We start from the raw sequence: 17,254 nt of genomic DNA, 5'->3' as shown, positions 1-17,254 counted from the left end.
TCAACTCTTCGCAGGGAGAACAAGGGCAGTCTTTGGTTTCTTTGTTTTCATTTTGCTTTTTAATGCGAGGAGGTTTCCGCACGGAGGTACCTCTTGGTATAAAAGCCAAGGAGGTTCCTGAACCCAGAGCCTTCCTTGGATCAACGCAGCAAAGGGATGTAGGGTGAATAAGGCCATTTGGTATTGGAAGGGGACTGATCAGGTTGTGGATGGAACGGGGAAATGAAAGTGGGACCTTATTTTCACTTAATCACATTTGGAGGCAAAAACCAAAACTGTGGCAGGAGGAGTTTGGACTCTGAAGGGTTTGTTAGAAACCCCTAGCCAGTCCTCTCCATTACTCGCACCGCCATGCCAATGAGTAAATACAATAGCACAAAAATGCCCTGCCATCCACCCATTCCCTCGTGCCCTGTGAAGAACTCATGATCTGGAGGTAAAGCAGACGATGCCTGAACACTTTTAATAAGTGCCAATTTCATACAGGAGTGCGGCTATTACTGCGAGCTGGAGCGACAGAGGGAAAAAAGGTTTTATGCGGAATATTCCACCTGGCTCTACTATGCATAATTCCTCTTGATCTGAAAAGACGCCAGCTCAAGCTCGGCACTCCAGAGAACTATCCATTTATCTTAGATGTAAAGCTAGGGAATGCAGATCACCTTCGTGTTTTGTTTGCTGCTGGCAGATAACCTTCCACAGTATTTGGGTTACTGGTGGAAAAAAGACACGTAGTGTGGTTTCTCTCCCCCCACCCCCACCCAAAAAATTATCCAAGGAGAGTTTGGGAGTTTCCCAGTGTTCGCTAGAAATATCTAGTCAACCTACACTCCGGGGGGAAACTGAAGAACTGTAAATGCAAATGCATCCAGATTAGATTTGCCTCCTGGTGAAATCCAATCTACAGATCCTACTAGTAATTTACTGGGGTTCATTGTTGGCATTGGCAGTGAGGTAAGAGACAGAGGGACAAGATGGTTCATCCTCCTCTCGCTCTGATGCCGAGAGAGAAAGCCTGCTCAAAAATAGCTGATTCTCTATTCTTTGCTTTGAACCATCACTGATCTACCAGCGCTCGGGGGAATCCAAAGCCAAACAAAATGAAACCAAAATGCTGAATGCTTTGAGGCTCTGGCCAGAGAAACTACCCATCACTTCCCCCTTTTTTTTGATAGACTGTCACCTGGCAAACGCTAGCCTGGGTGTTTCAAACAAATACGTACAATGTGGCTTATTTAAAAAAAAAAATAGGGAAATGAAACACTCTTCTGCTCATCTCCTGCTACTAAAATTTCTAAACGCAAAGGATTTTCCTGGCCCTTACAGCATTGCAGAACTACAGCATCTTTGGGTCTTGCGATAAAAACTTTGATTTTCCCACCCCACCCCACCACAGTTGCAAAGTGTCAGTTAATGAGAAAATAACCAACTTCATCAGGATGTATGAAAAAAGTACCTCATCTGGAAGGAAAGGGAAAATGCTTCAAGGTCACAGAAATGACGCAGTATATGTTATATATTACATAAAAATTGTGCCAAAATGTTTTTTCCCCCCCCTTGATTGTAAAAATCTGCTCTTGGTGGGATCCGCACCCCCATTGTCTTCATCAAAGCAGGGATTTTCTTTCTCCATATACACACGGGGCCAGAGCAGAGCGGAGTGCTATATATCTATATATATTCGGATATAGATATAGATATATTTCAAACCCAGACAGAAAAGTTCCTTGGTTTGTAGTCTTCCTTTTTCAAGTGAGTAAATCGATTCTTGGTTGTTGTTTTGAGGATCTCCTATTTACAGCATTTCAACTGATATCCCTTCCCCCTTCCCTTAGACCCCGTTCACCCTGCCCACCGCCCGCCAGAGATATGGTGCCTCTAGGTGAGACCGGTTCCTCCTCTACCTCTCCTGGGACAAGAGCCGCTGAGAAAAGTCGGAGTTGTGCTTGAAGAGGGAGATTTGCTATTTCTTCCTTTGGGGAAAAAGTGCAGTCTGGGTTAGTGTTTTTGTTTTGCTTTTCTCATTTGTTTGAAAGACACAATCCATCCAGTTTTGTTTTGTTTTTTTTTTTTGGGGGGGGGGAGAGTTCAACACTCCTCATTCTCCCCGCGTGGTCCCAAATATGTTCAGATGGCAGCCGTGGGTGCATTGCAAGTGCTCCTGATTTTTGCTTTTGCATCTTCACAGGCAGGAATGGAACAGAAGGAAGATCATTCTTCTTGCATCACTACTAAATGTTGGAGAAGGAACACAGCAGATTGGGGGAGGGATTGACCCAGCTTAATCCCATCCCTCCTGATCTGCATTTCACATGATTTCAAGCTTGGTGGCCACAGAAAAGAAATTAAAAGGGGGGATGACCATTGAATGTGGCAACAAAAAGTAAAGGAAAAAATGAAAATAAGCCGGTTTAGTGCTATTTCTTCCTCCTTCCCCCAGAAGCAATGCTGCAGCTTAAATATATCTATGTAGCTTTAAAAAGACAGAGGGGAAAAAAAAGGAAGATCTATTTTTTTCTCTGCAGTCTTGTCACTCAGAGCCGATAGAAATCCCACTGATAACCTGTGGACTTTCCTATAAATACTGGAAGGCTAGCTGTGGTCTTAGCATCAACTGAACCACTCCTTCCTTCCTCCCCGCCCAATGCGTACCTTTTCCTATGACATGGGAGAGGGTGGTGGCCATTGGCTGCATCTAAACCCTAAGAAGGCCGTATGCCTTTTTATTCGTGTTTTCCGGTTGTTGAAAACAAGCCAATGAAGTCAGGGGGGAGGGAGGGGGGGAGAGTGGGTGCAGGGTATTTCTCCATGTGCCCCATTCTCTGCACATGGCACCCTCATGGCTTTGATTATTGAAGCAATACAAATTAATGTTTGACTTTCAAGCTTTCTCAATCTATGGTTCCTCCTCCATTTTCTAGGAGGTATTGTCATAAGTCTGATCTTCTTGCCTAGATACTGCTCTCTTTCCTGCATTGCATTTGCCTGGAAAAGGAACTGAGATCTTCTAATCGCCAATGCCTCACTTTCTGTCTGGGAAACTAAGTGGATGGAAAGATAGCTGGATAAAATGGCTACCCATCCCTTTGGAGAAGACCTCTGCCTCCACTCTTCCTTCCACCTTCTCTCTTCCACTCATCCCCCAGCCTGCTCCATTCTTTTCTTCCCCACCATTTCTCCAGCAAAAAATGAAAATGTTCAGGTCACAGCAAGGATGCCATGTTGGGGTTAGGAGGTATGGTCCCTTAAGTCCCTTTTCAGCCCCTCAAAGGCTGGTCACCAGCTGCATTTGGCCATCTCCCTCCACTGCAGGGTTCTCTAAGGTTGCTGGGACCAAATACCCATCATTGCTGGGTCTCCGGACTTGGTAGTAGGCCTGGAGCTGGTTGCGCGGCACCAAGGCTGGCCGGTTGGTATAGTAGATCTCATTGATGGCTTGGGCATGAGGAAGCACTTCCCCAACTGCCTCAGGGCTGCTGTCCGGATACGGGGAGTCCCTCAGATTGGTCATACTGGTGTATAATGAGTCCCTGTTGGGTGAAGGAGCTTGGCCGTCACCCCCCTCTGTCAGGTCAGCTGTGCAGCTTTCTGACTCCTCCAGGTCGCTCTGGTAGAGGATGGACTGTGCCCTCTGAAGCAAGAGTGGCTCCTCTAAGGCCTTATACATAAGTTCAATTTCCATGTTCTCCTCATGTGTCAAGGAAGGGGCATCAGGCACAATGGCGTCATCCTCATTGTTAGTTCCCCCTCCCCCTGCTACTACATTGGGAGGGGGAGGAGGCCCAGGGGGGATGGAGGTCTCAGTGGAGCCCCCGCCTCCCTTGACTGAAACACTGCCTCCTCCCCTCAAGTTGTTATGCACCAGCTCAGAGATGATCATTTTTTCAAAGGCCGCAGCGTCACTCAGGTTTCGTCGACAATCAGCCATCTTGGTACCCTCGGCGGAGAAGTCACCACTGCGGAGGGAGTAGCTGTTATTGAAGTTGCCATTGAGCGGGAGGGTGTCCATGCCACAAGCGTCTCGGCTGTTGTTCAGGGGGTGCTCTGTAAGGGGCAGGACAGATAGGGGCGTTAGTGGCAGAAGGTAGGTAGGGAGGCCCTGCGCACCTTCTTGGGGAAACAATAATAACTCCAGGATGTACATTAAAAGGCAAGCGGTTCACCGGAAACGCATGAAAGACAGCTGAGCAGCGTGAACTTATGCATGTTCAGGCAACACGAGCGCTAGGGATATGTTTGTGCCGGGACAAAGGAGAATTGCCCCGGATGGGAATCATATGGAATGAGTCCCAAGATAACTGGCTTGTATTCAGAGAAAGAAGGTGGCATCAGATGGGCTCCACCTCTACAAAAGGTCCAAGAGAAGTGAATCTAAAACTGCTGCTAGCAAGACAATTTATGCTGAATTGAAGTGGTCAGCGCATTTTAGGAGGCTTATTTCAGAGGGTCCTTTTTGTTTCAACAAGATGCTCTAACTCAGGGGTTCCCAACATGGGGCCTACGCCCCACGGGGGGGGGGGGGGGTTGATTTTTAATGGGAGCAATTGGAGCCTTGTTTAAAACAAGTTATTGGCCTTTTAGGCTTCCTCTGCAGGTGTAGAGTTCACTTTTTGAATAGTAAGAATTATATGTCATGGGCGTGGGGCATCAGGATTTTAGAGATGTGTGGGTGGGGCATGGCCAAAAAAAGGTTGGGAACCACTGCTCTAACTATTTCTACCATCTTGTGGAAGAGACAAGGAACCTTCTTAACCAAGCCCACACCTGTTAAACAGAAGAAGGTGATGGAAAAGAAAACAGCCATACGGGGAATGCCAAATTGGTTTTTACTGGTTTGCTCTTGGCTGAAGAGCCTTCAGAGCAGGGCTTCCAGGCACAAATACAACAGACACCAGCTCCACAAAAGAAACAGGGTTGGTTAACCACATTTAGATGTATTCATCTAATGAAATATTCTCAGAAAACCCCCAAATCTAGACAATCAAATTATATAACTGCACCACTGGAGGGAAAAAAACATGTCGTACTATTCCCAATGTGGGGTAATCCCTACGCTTTTGAGAAAACATTAAATTGTTAAGATAGGTAAAGACAATTGTTAAGGTAAGTAAAGGAGTCACTCCCTAAATAAGCAAGGCTCAAGTATTTCCTGAAGTGTTCAAAATAATGGCTGCATGTACGAAATAGCATCTTAACTTTCTCCCTTGTCTCAGCCTCCCTGTTTCCCAAGATTTGTAAACAAGCACAGAGTCACTTGTGAAAATTATAATTAGACCCCAGCATTCCAAAATAAAGACCAAACGTACAGGGCCGTGGTCCTTAAGAAGATGTGTTTCTAAATAGAAGTTGGGTAATTTCGATTTTCTTTTTTATTCAATCAGCATCTGCAATTCACTTCTCTTTTGGTTGTGTGCAAATTTTGACTGTGTGCAAATCTCTCATGATTCAATATATGGGATTTAAAAATGCTTGTGTTAGAACAGCTGCATCTGTGAGCAATGCCCACTTACATGTGTCAAATGGGTTTTTTAGGCGTCTAAGTGTGTCCGCGTGTAGAAAAAGTGTAATTGCGCATAACTTATAGGGTGATGCAGAAGAAAGCAGCCATATGGGAAATGCCTAATTTAGCCAAGCACAGCCACATGCATTATGCAGTATGGATGCCACCTCTTTGCCCGCAGAAGAAAGATGCTGAAAGGCAACAGAGTCAACTATCTTCCAGCAATGAAGGAGATACTTTAGGGAGGGCTCCCCAGCCAGATCGCTGGGCCCACTGCTTTAACCCAGCAGGACTGGGAGAGTGGCTAGGTTGGGTGTTTTGGAGCTCTGAGGGTGCTACCGGCTCCACCTGGTGCCCACAGCTGGTACTGCAAAAACCGTGTGGCCTCCCCCCACAGATAAAAGACATGGGAAAGTAAAGCCCGAAGAGTCCCTCCCAGAGCCAGCACTCCCTGCAGCCAACAGATAGAATGGCACACGCTTGCCCATGCCTGTTGCGCACCCACCCCAGCCTGCCAGTCAAACTAGCAATGAAGGAAACATTACTGCGAAATGGAACTGGAAAGGAGGGACGTACTGGACTCTCGGAAGCTCCCTGGAGGCAGCATCGATTAGGAGAGAAAAAGGAGAAAAGAAAAGAAAAGAGAAGGGAGTTACCCAGGTGGCCACAGCCTTTTGTCGAATATTAGATATGATCCCTAATCTTCATATCATATCCCACCGGTCAGAGTTTGGAGGAAGTGCAAGTGGTTTGCATGGATAAAAGTCTCAAATCCAACCTCTAAAGAGCTGAAAGGGTTGCTCTCCCACAGTGTGTACAATGCATGTCCTGTAGTCCAGCTTTGCCTAACGCCCCTTCTATTTACTAGGTGCACGGGGGCAGGACCTTTTCCCCAACCACAAACTCAGAAATGAAGAAGAAGGGTTCTCCTTCAAGAGGGTGGCCATCTTACCTGGAGAGTTGAAGACAGGGGGTGAGGCAGGGTTGAAGCCCACAGACTCAGCAATGAGTGTGTTGTAGGGACTGCTCCCGCCCCGTGTCTGCAGCACGGGGTTGGTCAACAAGTGGTTCCCCATTGTCCCTGCAAAGAGAGTGTATGCACACGTGTTTGTCTGGTTTGTTTGGTTCAGTTCTGCAACCCAACAAGACCGACACAGACTTCAGAGGAGAATCAGAACTGCAGAAAAAACAATTGCTGCCAACCTGCCTTCCATTGAGGACCTGGATACTGCACGAGTCAAAAAGAGGGCGAGGAAAATATTTACTGACCCCTAGCATCCTGGACACAAACTGTTTCAATTCCTACCTTCAAAACGTCGCTACACAGCACTGCACACCAAGACAACTTAGACACAAGAACAGTTTTCCCTCCAAACGCCATCACTCTGCTAAACAAATAATTCCCTGAACACTGTCAAACTATTTACTAAGTCTGCACTACTATTAATACTAGTTTTTTCATCGTTCCTATCACCCATTTCCTCCCATTTATGACTGTAACCTGTCGCTTGTATTCTTAAGATTTTCATTAGTATTGATTGTTTCCTCATTGCTTATTTGACCCCTATGACAATCATTAAGTGTTGTGCCTCCTGATTCTTGACAAATGTATCTTTTTCTTTTATGTACACTGACAAGCACCAAAGACACATTCCTTGTGTGTTCAATCACACTTGGCCAATAAAGAATTCTATTCTATTCTAAAAAAAAAGTGTTAGGATTCTGCAGGATACAAAGGTCCGTATCTGGACGAGAAAAAGTTCATGGTGGGTGGCAAAGAGTTGTAGAACATAAACAAGGTCTTTGAAGAAATGAACACTGCAATGTAAGCTAGACTGGAGCTCTATCATTCTCTCGTGAAGACACCCGGAAAGGGCTAAGAAAGAGAAAACTACTTAAGAAGAAATTGACACAGAGTATTAGGTTAGGAGTTAAACTGCCCGCTTAGGGCAGGAGATCTTCTTACTCAACATTATCAATTTCCCTTTTCACTTGGACGGGTGCAGATTCTCATTCTGATTTAGGACAGGTGCATTGGAAATGATGGAGCACTCACCTCGGTTAAGTGTCGGAGTGCTGTTGAGATCACCTGCCATGAAACTGGACTCAGTCTGTTTCCTCACAGTATCATTCCACATTCTCCGGATTCGGCTCTGAAAAGACAGCCCCGTTCTGGATTTAACCGCACTTTTACCTGTCTGTTTTCCACATTCGTCTTACATTCATACCCTGGTCTTCTCAAAAAAACCTTCAGTTTGGTTAAATCCTCTGGATTTAACTCAACCGCCTGCTCAATGACTGATTTGCGCTAATTCCTGGCAGACTTTACCTGTGTTCCAGAGTAGTAACGGTTGTTGCTGCGGATAGCTGAGGTCTTGAGGGAGCCTAGTGTGGCGCCTGGTTGGCTCCGGAGGCAACAGGATGCATGTCGCAGGCATTTGCTGAACTCCCGGTGCACCTAATGCAAAACAGGGGAACAAGGGGGGAAAAGGAAGAGGAGAGTTAGTTGGGGGAAAGATCAAAAGCAATGTGAGAAAATATTATTTCACTGAAAGAGTAGTAGATCCTTGGAACAAACTTCCAGCAGACGTGGTTGGTAAATCCACAGTAACTGAATTTAAACATGCCTGGGATAAACATATATCCATTGTAAGATAAAATACAGGAAATAGTATAAGGGCAGACTAGATGGACCATGAGATCTTTTTCTGCTGTCAGTCTTCTATGTTTCTATGTTTCTATGAGAAAATGTATTGTTCCACCCGGCTTTCAGGCAAGTCATTCATTGTGTTATGCCTTAAGAGGGGTCCAACTGGGAACCTGGAACTTCCTTTGCTGCTGCTTTTGACCTTTTTTTTAAATAACTTGCCACATACGTACAAGCATTAACAAGCGAAAGGCAGAATACTTACACAATATCCTTTGACTGGTATGGATCAAAATAATTCCCAGTAACACCAGGACTCTTCATGCCGTTCTGTTGTTTTAGTGACTATTCTTAGCTTTTCAGAAACAATCTTTGCCATCATGCAAAACTAGAGATGCAACATTGACTTAATTGCTTAAATAAGGAAAAGTGTATAAACTAAAAAGCTGTCTCAAATTGTCGGGGATACTTTTTAAAATAAAGAGTAGTCATTAAAAAAACACCACCCACAACAGGTAACAAACACCCTCTGAAAAAGTCAAATAGGTTTTTTTCTCACAAATCATGATGAGTTGTACACGATTTAATTCATCCAGGTTTAAAACCACAATTTGTATTCATATACAAAAGTGCCAATCAAATGTCTTAATCAGCTAGTTATTAAGACTAGTATCTACATTATAGTAAAACTCTTGTGTTTGTAACTCTTAATTATGCAAAACATTTTCAACCAGGGTACCTCAAATGGACTAACTTAAGAGAATGCACCCCAAAACCCAGGAAACATGACTACTGTGGAACTGGAATTCCACAAATTTTATAAAGCATTTTATGACATAATAAAAAATGTTATAAAACATTTTCTGCGATCAACGTCTAATGTTTGAATGTGCTATTCACTTCAACATGGGCTACTTTCAAGACATGTATGTTTCTGACTTTGAAAAAATTGTTCAAGTACATTAGAAGCCAGAGTTCTCTCTAAATTTTTTTTGGGGTGGGCGGAAAAGTATAGTGTCTGAGCGGCAGTCCCTTCGGGACTGGGCAACACAGAAATAATAATAAAATTTCCCTCTCGGCTTCTGGGCAGGTTTGGAAAACTCTGAGTTGATGATGATTTTTAAGTGAGCGATTGCTCACCTGCTCAGCTTAGAGGGAACTATGTTAGAAGCTCTTCCATTGTTAAAGACATTGAGGGCTCTGGTAAGGAAATATCTCTGAAACGATGAACCAATTGTCATAGGTTGTCTACCAGTGGTGGATTGCTCCTAGTTTATGCCCATACCGGTGGTAGAAATTTGCCCCTGCTTGCTGAACCGATGGCTGGTTGGCTGGCCACACTCCTGAACTGATTCTCCGGCTGCCGCTCCTTGAAAGTAGGCAAAGAATCCTCTGCACATGTGCAGAGGTTTCTGAGCATGTATAGAGGGTTGTTTGAGTGACATAATGCACAAAACGCACACTCCCGATCCGATGCGAACCGATAAGGAAGGTAAGTAGAACCCATCCCTGTTGTCTATGATTGAATAAAATTATTTTATCAGACAGTTCAATTCAAAACTAGTCATTGCAGATTCAAATTATCCTACAGTCAATGCAGCATCAGCTCCACTGGGTTTTCTTTAACCTCCCATTCTAACTTGTGTCATGTTCTTCAAGAACTACCCACCTTTTTCTGCAGTGCACAATGAAAAACAAAGAAGAACATGCCCTGGAAAGCATTGAAGGTAGTGAAGAGATAGGCCATGACAATAGACTCCTTGTTGATAAAGAGCAGGCCGAAGGCCCAGGTGAGGCCCAGGAGAAAAAGTAGAGTAATGGCTCCAAGTGCCCAGGACCTGTAGAAAGAGAGACTAGTAAATTCAAGGTGGGCATTGAGGATACCCCTCATCTGGAATATCTGCTTATTTAATATTAAATAAATAGGGAAGGGAAAGCTGATAATTATTTGTAGACCCATTATGTAAAGGGGAGGAGAATTCATCTTCCTCACCTCCAGATCTGGGCAGGCTGGATTCTATAAGTTTGATGTTAAATTTATTTGATACTTGGATTTTTTTTCCTTTTCTTTTTTGTACATTAATCTTTTGTTGGTTTTTTTGCTGTTGTTAATGCTGGATGTGTATGCGTGTGTGTTTTGTATTTTGCTTTTGTTGATAAAATAAATATATTATTTTTTTAAAAAATATGAGCCTTGATAACATTGGGGCTTCACTACTCACATCTTCCTCCTACCTTCAGGTTCTTCAACTGTACACAGGGCAATGTGCCCTGAGAAGGTGAATGGGGTTTTTAAGGGAAGGACTCAATGCTTGATGAGATGGAGCTACTGACTAAATAGACCAGAATGTGCTTGTGCTTCACATTTTATGACAAAAAGTACACCAAAATGCTCATTTACACAACAAGCCACAAGGAGAAGAACCGAAAGGACCTTAAGTGAGATTTAAATGACTTATATCTTGAACAACAGCCCGAGACCGTGATTATAAAATCCAAGGTAAGGTAAAAATTGCAGGAACACATTACTACTTCTCCGGGGCCAATTCACATTCCCAAGCTTTAACAATCCTGGAAGGACTGTCTTCTTCCTTGCTCTCTAAGGAAGAATTTATTAGCTGTTTTTCATAGGTTTTCTCCCAAGGGTAAGCTTAGGAGTGAGGAAAGAGAAAGTATGTGTGACTGAACATTGGGACTTGTTTTTCTGTATATATAATGAAGGGAAGGCTTCCTCTGTGATGTTTGCCGATGCCAGAGGGTGAACCAGAAAGAACTGGGTGAGAAGATATGAGATGAGAAAATAATAAAAAAAATCTCTTCCAGTTCTCTGATTGAGGTTGTGTGTGTCAGATGTTACTAGTCAAGAAACTGCTTAGTAGGCTCTGTTTTCTTACTCATCCTTATCCAATCATGCTGATGACTATAAAAGCTGCTTCTTTGACTTCTGTCCTCTGCTATTACCCTCTGGTTTTATTCATGTATTACAAATGAAATGGCGGGAGGGGAATATTATATCACACTCCCCATTCACAGTTCCCTAAATTTAGTTTGGTAGTCACCTTTTTTTCTCCTCTCTCTCACACATAGCGATATTTATTTTAATCTCCTGGTGTTTTAAAATATCAAAAGTATTCCCAGTTTAACAGACACCCATTTTCTGTAATACAATTATGCCCCAGCCTATTGCTTTGTAAGTTTGGCCTCACACCAGGAAGTCTGGATAATTAGATATTCAGCTTTGTTTCTGAGTACACATTTGTACATTTAAGCTCTTTCTTAAACTTCATTCTACCGGAACTGATACTATTGGAATTAGTAAGAAGAAAGTTCCAGACACTCAGTAATGGAAGATACTTTCTTTAGATTAAAGAACATTCAAATTTCATTAAAACAATGGCTTTTCCTGCTCTCAGATTCCATAATAGTTTGTTCTCAGTCAAGGTTTGTTTTTTTAACAAGGATAGGAATTTGAATATTTCCCATCATATAGCATCCACTCTATACGGAACTATCCATGTAGCCTACAAAGAAAGAAAGAAAGAAAGAAAGAAAGAAAGAAAGAAAGAAAGAAAGAAAGAAAGAAAGAAAGAAAGAGTGTGATCTCATTTTTATTTATCATACGATTGCTGTTTTCCCTTATTCTTCCCATTCCCAGTAAGTTTTTATTTATATCTGGACTTTTGAGTGCATTCTTTCCAAAAAGGATTTCTTGACTAAAATATCTCTGATGCATAGAACTATACAGTTGTATTCCTAATTATTTCCCCTGAAAGGTTTGTTTCCCATGTTTGTGTTTTGCAGCAAAGGATGTCCAAATCATTTTTTTACTCTTTTCTTTGTATAGTGATGCTGATAACAGGACCAGAATATTGCCCCATAGTGGGGGCAGGGAGGGGGGGGGAGAAGCCTTGCAACAGAAGGTCTATCCCTTTGTCACCTGTTATGAACTTACTCTTAGAATCTTTTTAAAAGCACAACAAAAGTGCTCCCCCAGTTGTATGACATATGAAAGATAGAATATACAGTGGTACCTCAAAATACGAACCCCTCGTCTTACGAACAACTCAAGATACGAACCCGGAGTTCAGAAAAAAATTGCCTCTTCTTACGAACTTTTTTCGTCTTGCGAACGCCAAACCCGAACTTCTGGGTTCGGCGTTCCGGAGGCTGCTGGGAAGACGCGCGGCTGTTTTAAAAGGTGACAGCCGGGCTGGGGGGCTTCCCAGCAGCCTCCGAACGCCGAACACGGAAGTTCCGGTTTGGCGTTCGGCTTCGGGAGGCTGCTGGAAAGCCGCACGGCTGTTTTAAAAGGTGACAGCTGGGCTGGGGGGCTTCCCAGCAACCTCCCGAAGCCGAACGCCAAACCCGAACTTCCGCGTTCGGCGTTCGGAGGCTGCTGGGAAGCCCCCCAGCCCGGCTGTCACCTTTTAAAACAGCCGTGCGGCTTCCCAGCAGCCTCCGAACGGTTCCGAAAAAAATTGCCTCTTCTTACGAACTTTTTTCGTGTTACGAACGCCAAACCCGAACTTCCGGGTTTGGCGTTCGGAGGCTGCTGGAAAGCCGCGCGGCTGTTTTAAAAGGTGACAGCCGGGCGGCAGCGTTTTTTTGCGGGGTTTTTTTTTGGGTTGCATGGATTAATTGACTTTACATTGTTTCCTATGGGAAACAATGTTTCGTCTTACGAACCTTTCGTCTTACGAACCTCCCCCTGGAACCAATTAGGTTCGTAAGACGAGGTATGACTGTACATGCATTTTCTCTCACTGACTTGATATTTGCACCAGCAGCCTACTAATAGCAATATATCAGTATGCAGATGATACCCAGCTCTACATTTCCACCCCTGGTCCAGTCAGTGAAGCAGTGGAAGTGATGTGCCGGTGCCTGGAGGCTGTTGGGGTCTGGATGGGTGTCAAGAGACTCAAACTCAACCCAGATAAGATGGAGTGGCTGTGGGTTTTGCCTCCCAAGGACAACCCCATCTGTCCATCCATTACCCTGGTGGTGGGGAATCACTAACCCCCTCAGAGAGGGTCCGCAACTTGGGCGTCCTCCTCGATCCACAGCTCACATTAGAGAAACATCTTTCAGCTGTGGCGAGGGGGGCGTTTGCCCAGGTTCGCCTGGTGTACCAGTTGCGGCCCTATTTGGACTGGGAGTCACTGCTCACAGTCACTCATGCCCTCATCACCTCGAGGATCGACTACTGTAATGCTCTCTACCTGGAGCTACCTTTGAAAAGTGTTCGGAAACTTCAGATCGTGCAGAATACAGCTGCGAGAGTAATCATGGGCTTCCCTAAATATGCCCATGTTACACCAACACTCTGCAGTCTGCATTGGTTGCCAATCAGTTTCCGGTCACAATTCAAAGTGTTGGTTATGACCTATAAAGCCCTTCATGGCATCAGACCAGAATATCTCTGGGACCGCCTTCTGCTGCACGAATCCCAGCGACCAGTTAGGTCTCACAGAGTTGGCCTTCTCCGGATCCCGTCAACTAAACAATGTCATTTGGTGGGCCCCAGGGGAAGAGCCTTCTCTGTGGTAGTCCCGACCCTTTGGAACCAACTCCCCCCAGAGATCAAAGTTGCCCCCAACCTCCTTGCCTTTTATAAGCTCCTTAAAACCCACCTCTGTCATCAGGCATGGGGGAATTGAGACTTTCCCTTCCCCCTAGGCTTATAAAATTTATGCATGGTATGTCTGTATGTATGATTGGTTTCTTAAATTAGGGTTCTTAAATTAACTTAAATATTAGATTTGTTTATATTGTCTTATTATTGTTGTTAGCCGCCCTGAGTCTACGGAGAGGGGCGGCATACAAATCTGATAAATAAATAGATAAATAAATACTTATATATCACTTCACAGTGCTTTATAGCCCTCTCTAAGCAAGGGTACAGAGAGTAAGCTTATTGCCCCCAACAATCTGAGTCATTTTGCCAACTTTGGAAGGTTGGAAGGCTGAGTCAACCTTGAGCCCGGTGAGATTCGATCTGCTGTGAGATTCGATTCAAACTGCTGGCAACTAATGTTGAATGCACGTTCTTATAATTGGGCGGTTGGAACAAGGGTTTTTGTTGTTATACCACTTTCCTTGCAGCGTGGTAGTCTTTTTTTCCCGGGCTGGCTCAACCATTGTGGATGTGGCATTGGGTTGCTCTAGCTTCATTTAGGGTAGCTCAATATTTCATCTTGTCTGCCATGCAACCATGGAGAGTATCAATTAGTGTTTGGCCCCATATCTCACTATTCTGCTCAGATAGTAATAAGTGACTGGAGGGTAGAGAAGCACTATGCATTTTCACTGTCATAGACAGATCATTATCTGGTTACCTTAGGCTGGCCATCAGTATAAACTTCTGCACAGGCTAGTCAAAATTGCCCTAGTGTCTAATGAAATTGATTTCCTAAATTGAACCCACTTGGGGATTTTCCTGTACTGGTTGATCAGTTGGAACACAAAAGCAGTGAGGACAAGACTGTCCCCCATCTGATTTGATGGGGAGCTGAAACGTATGAAACAAAAGGCATGACAGCTTTTTGAGAACATCTGGAGTAAATCTTGAGATCAGTCAGGACACCAAAGATTCAAGTTGATTAAGAATATTATTCCATGGGTAAAAAGACTGCATCTGTTTTTCTATCTTCTCTATCAGGATTGCTGGGGGTGTGGATGAGAAGCTGGAAGACTTTATGCCTCACTTTTAAACAGTTGATATGTTGTTTGCAAAGGAAGCCACAACAGATGCATTTTGATTTGGACTCCATTGTTGGAGCAGGTATGATGTTGTCCCTTTGGGAACTACTTTATTCTGTCGTTTAATATTCTCAGCTTGTGGATACTAGAGCAGTGATTTTCAACCTTTTTTGAGCCGTGGCACATTTTTTTACATTTACGAAACCCTGGGGCACATTGAGCGGGGGGGGGTGGGTGGCTAAAAAAAATTTGGACAAAAAAATTCTCTCTCTCTCTTCCTCCCCTTCACTCTATTTCTTTCTCCCTTCCTCTTTCTCTCCCTTCCTTCCTCTTTCTTTCTTTCTCTCTCTCTCCATCCCTCTTTCTTTCTCTTCCTTCCTTTCTCTCTTTTTTGCTCTTTTTCTCTCTCCCTCCCTACCTCCCTCTATGTCTTTCTCTCTCTCTCCTTCCCTCCCTCTTTCTCTCTCTCTCTCTTGCTTTCTTTCTCTCTCTTGCTCTCTCTCTCTCTCTTTCTTTTTTCTCTTGTTTTCTCTCTCTTTTGCTTTCTTTCTCTCTCTCTTGTTCTCTTTCTCTCTCTCTCTCTCTTTCTCTCTCTTGCTCTTTCTCTCTCTTTCTTTCTTTCTTTCTCACTCTCTCTTTCTTTCTCTCTCTCTTGCTTTCTTTCTCTCTTTCTTTCTCTCTCTCTTGCTTTCTTTCTCTCTGAGCTTCGCGGCACACCTGACCATGTCTCGCGGCACACTAGTGTGCCACGGCACACTGGTTAAAAACACTGTACTAGAGATATGAAAGACTGTTGGGAGAAATGAGTCAATACCACCCCCACCATATGTCCCTTTGGAATCAGCCAATAAATACCTATGAGACTGTTACAAGAATTATTTCTGAGCAAACATAAGGTACAAATATCATTCTTTCTTCTAAAGGCATTCATGTATTCTCTCTCCAAGTGCTCCGCTCTGAGTCTCCGGAGAGGGTGGCATACAAATCTAATAAATCTAATCTAATAAATCTATGCATTTTTCTTCTTTTTATTTTTATGTCCTTTATCCACATTCCATGGATGTTTGTATATTATTTATTGATATATTATTATATTTTTGTTTTGTTATTTGTATATTGTTTTGCGATGATTACATGAGAAATATATTTGAATAAATAAATAACTATTAAAATTAATTCTTTTGCTTTTTTTTGAATAAAGACAAATATCAGGCGTTGTCAATTTCTATGAAATATTTAAAAACCCTAAACAACATATTGACAGACTGAGCAAAACTGGAATCCAAAATAGACAAAGCAAGAATAAAAGAAGTGGGCTACAAAATCATACCAATAGTGAATACATAGTATGTCATTAAACTAATTGGAAAAAAGGGAGAAAAAAATAATCATGAAAAAACTGAACTGTTCTCTGAAAATAATAGTTGTACCCTGGGTGATAATAGTAGTAAGAAGCAGAAACTACAATATCAATTCTGATTTATAATCCAAGGCAGAAAACCTCCACCTATTGCTAACTGCAGATCCTGGCATTCTTTACTAGCTAACTTACTAGGAGTTTCAGTTTAGTTAATCATACCTGTAGAGCTAACGTTCCCCATTACTGAATTCCAGATTTACAGGATTTTTAAATCATGTGCACATCAGGGCCATACTACATAAACCAGGTTTACTGGATGTCCTCTGTTCAGTTTTCATGCATGAAAATGAATGGAGCTAATACACTGATATTCATCATGATGGCGAGAGGGCATTCTGGGAGCTGCTAAAAAAGGGCATTCAGGGTGTTGTGGTTAGCTCTGGCCCAGCTCCTGCCCCTAGGACTGTGGATGTGCGGGAGACATCCACATGCTGCAGGCCTGTTTTGCCCCCAGTGGAATCTGATGATGAAGGCTCTTCTGACCAAGAAGACATGAGTGACAGGGAGGAGAAGAGTGTGGCAGACAGCTCAGAAGGAGATAAAATTATCTAACTCCTCCTTGGATTCAGAACAAGAGTTAATGATACAGCCACGCATGCAGAGAGTGATGCATAGGCAACAACAACTGAGAGATTATTATCAAAGAAAATGAGGCCACCTGTGGTTGGGTGGGGCTGTGGTAATTAGTGAGGCTGCTATAAAGAGCCTGTGGGTTTGGCCATTGTGGAGGATTATCTGATCGTTGTGTTTCGTGACTGCTTTACTGACTTTAACTTTTTGTGTGCTGATTTTTCCCCGCTTTGAAATTAAACCAGAGCAAAGTGTGTTTCACTTTGTAAAAGAAGAAGGACTGTGAATTGCCTCACAGCTGCAAGCTAAGTATCACAGAACTGATAAGGGACTTGTACAAATTACCAGTTTCTTTGGAGACGAGTGCTCTTTGCTATACCAAAAGAGGGCTTAGGTTAAGTGACTTTTCATTATA

General features: G+C 43.4%; 1 protein-coding gene across 2 annotated transcripts in view; it reads right to left on the bottom strand.

Annotated features, from left to right (window-relative positions):
- Positions 1–444: 444 nt before the first annotated feature.
- ADGRL1 (adhesion G protein-coupled receptor L1) overlaps positions 445–17,254 on the bottom strand; it is a 181,045-nt gene continuing 164,235 nt past the window's right edge. For both annotated transcript variants that reach the window (XM_070739581.1, XM_070739582.1), the window contains exons 18-22: positions 9,817–9,985; positions 7,830–7,958; positions 7,557–7,653; positions 6,453–6,581; positions 445–4,044 (exon numbers count right to left, since the gene is read on the bottom strand). In XM_070739581.1, the coding sequence (XP_070595682.1) occupies positions 3,266–4,044; positions 6,453–6,581; positions 7,557–7,653; positions 7,830–7,958; positions 9,817–9,985 (1,303 nt within the window). In that variant the 3' untranslated portion in view covers positions 445–3,265. The remainder of the gene's footprint in view (positions 4,045–6,452; positions 6,582–7,556; positions 7,654–7,829; positions 7,959–9,816; positions 9,986–17,254) is intronic.

This window comes from Erythrolamprus reginae, chromosome 2 (assembly GCF_031021105.1).
Source record: "Erythrolamprus reginae isolate rEryReg1 chromosome 2, rEryReg1.hap1, whole genome shotgun sequence".
NCBI lineage: Eukaryota > Metazoa > Chordata > Lepidosauria > Squamata > Dipsadidae > Erythrolamprus > Erythrolamprus reginae.
Note: the sequence above shows the minus strand (reverse complement) of the source record. Positions and strands in the feature narration are given on the sequence as shown.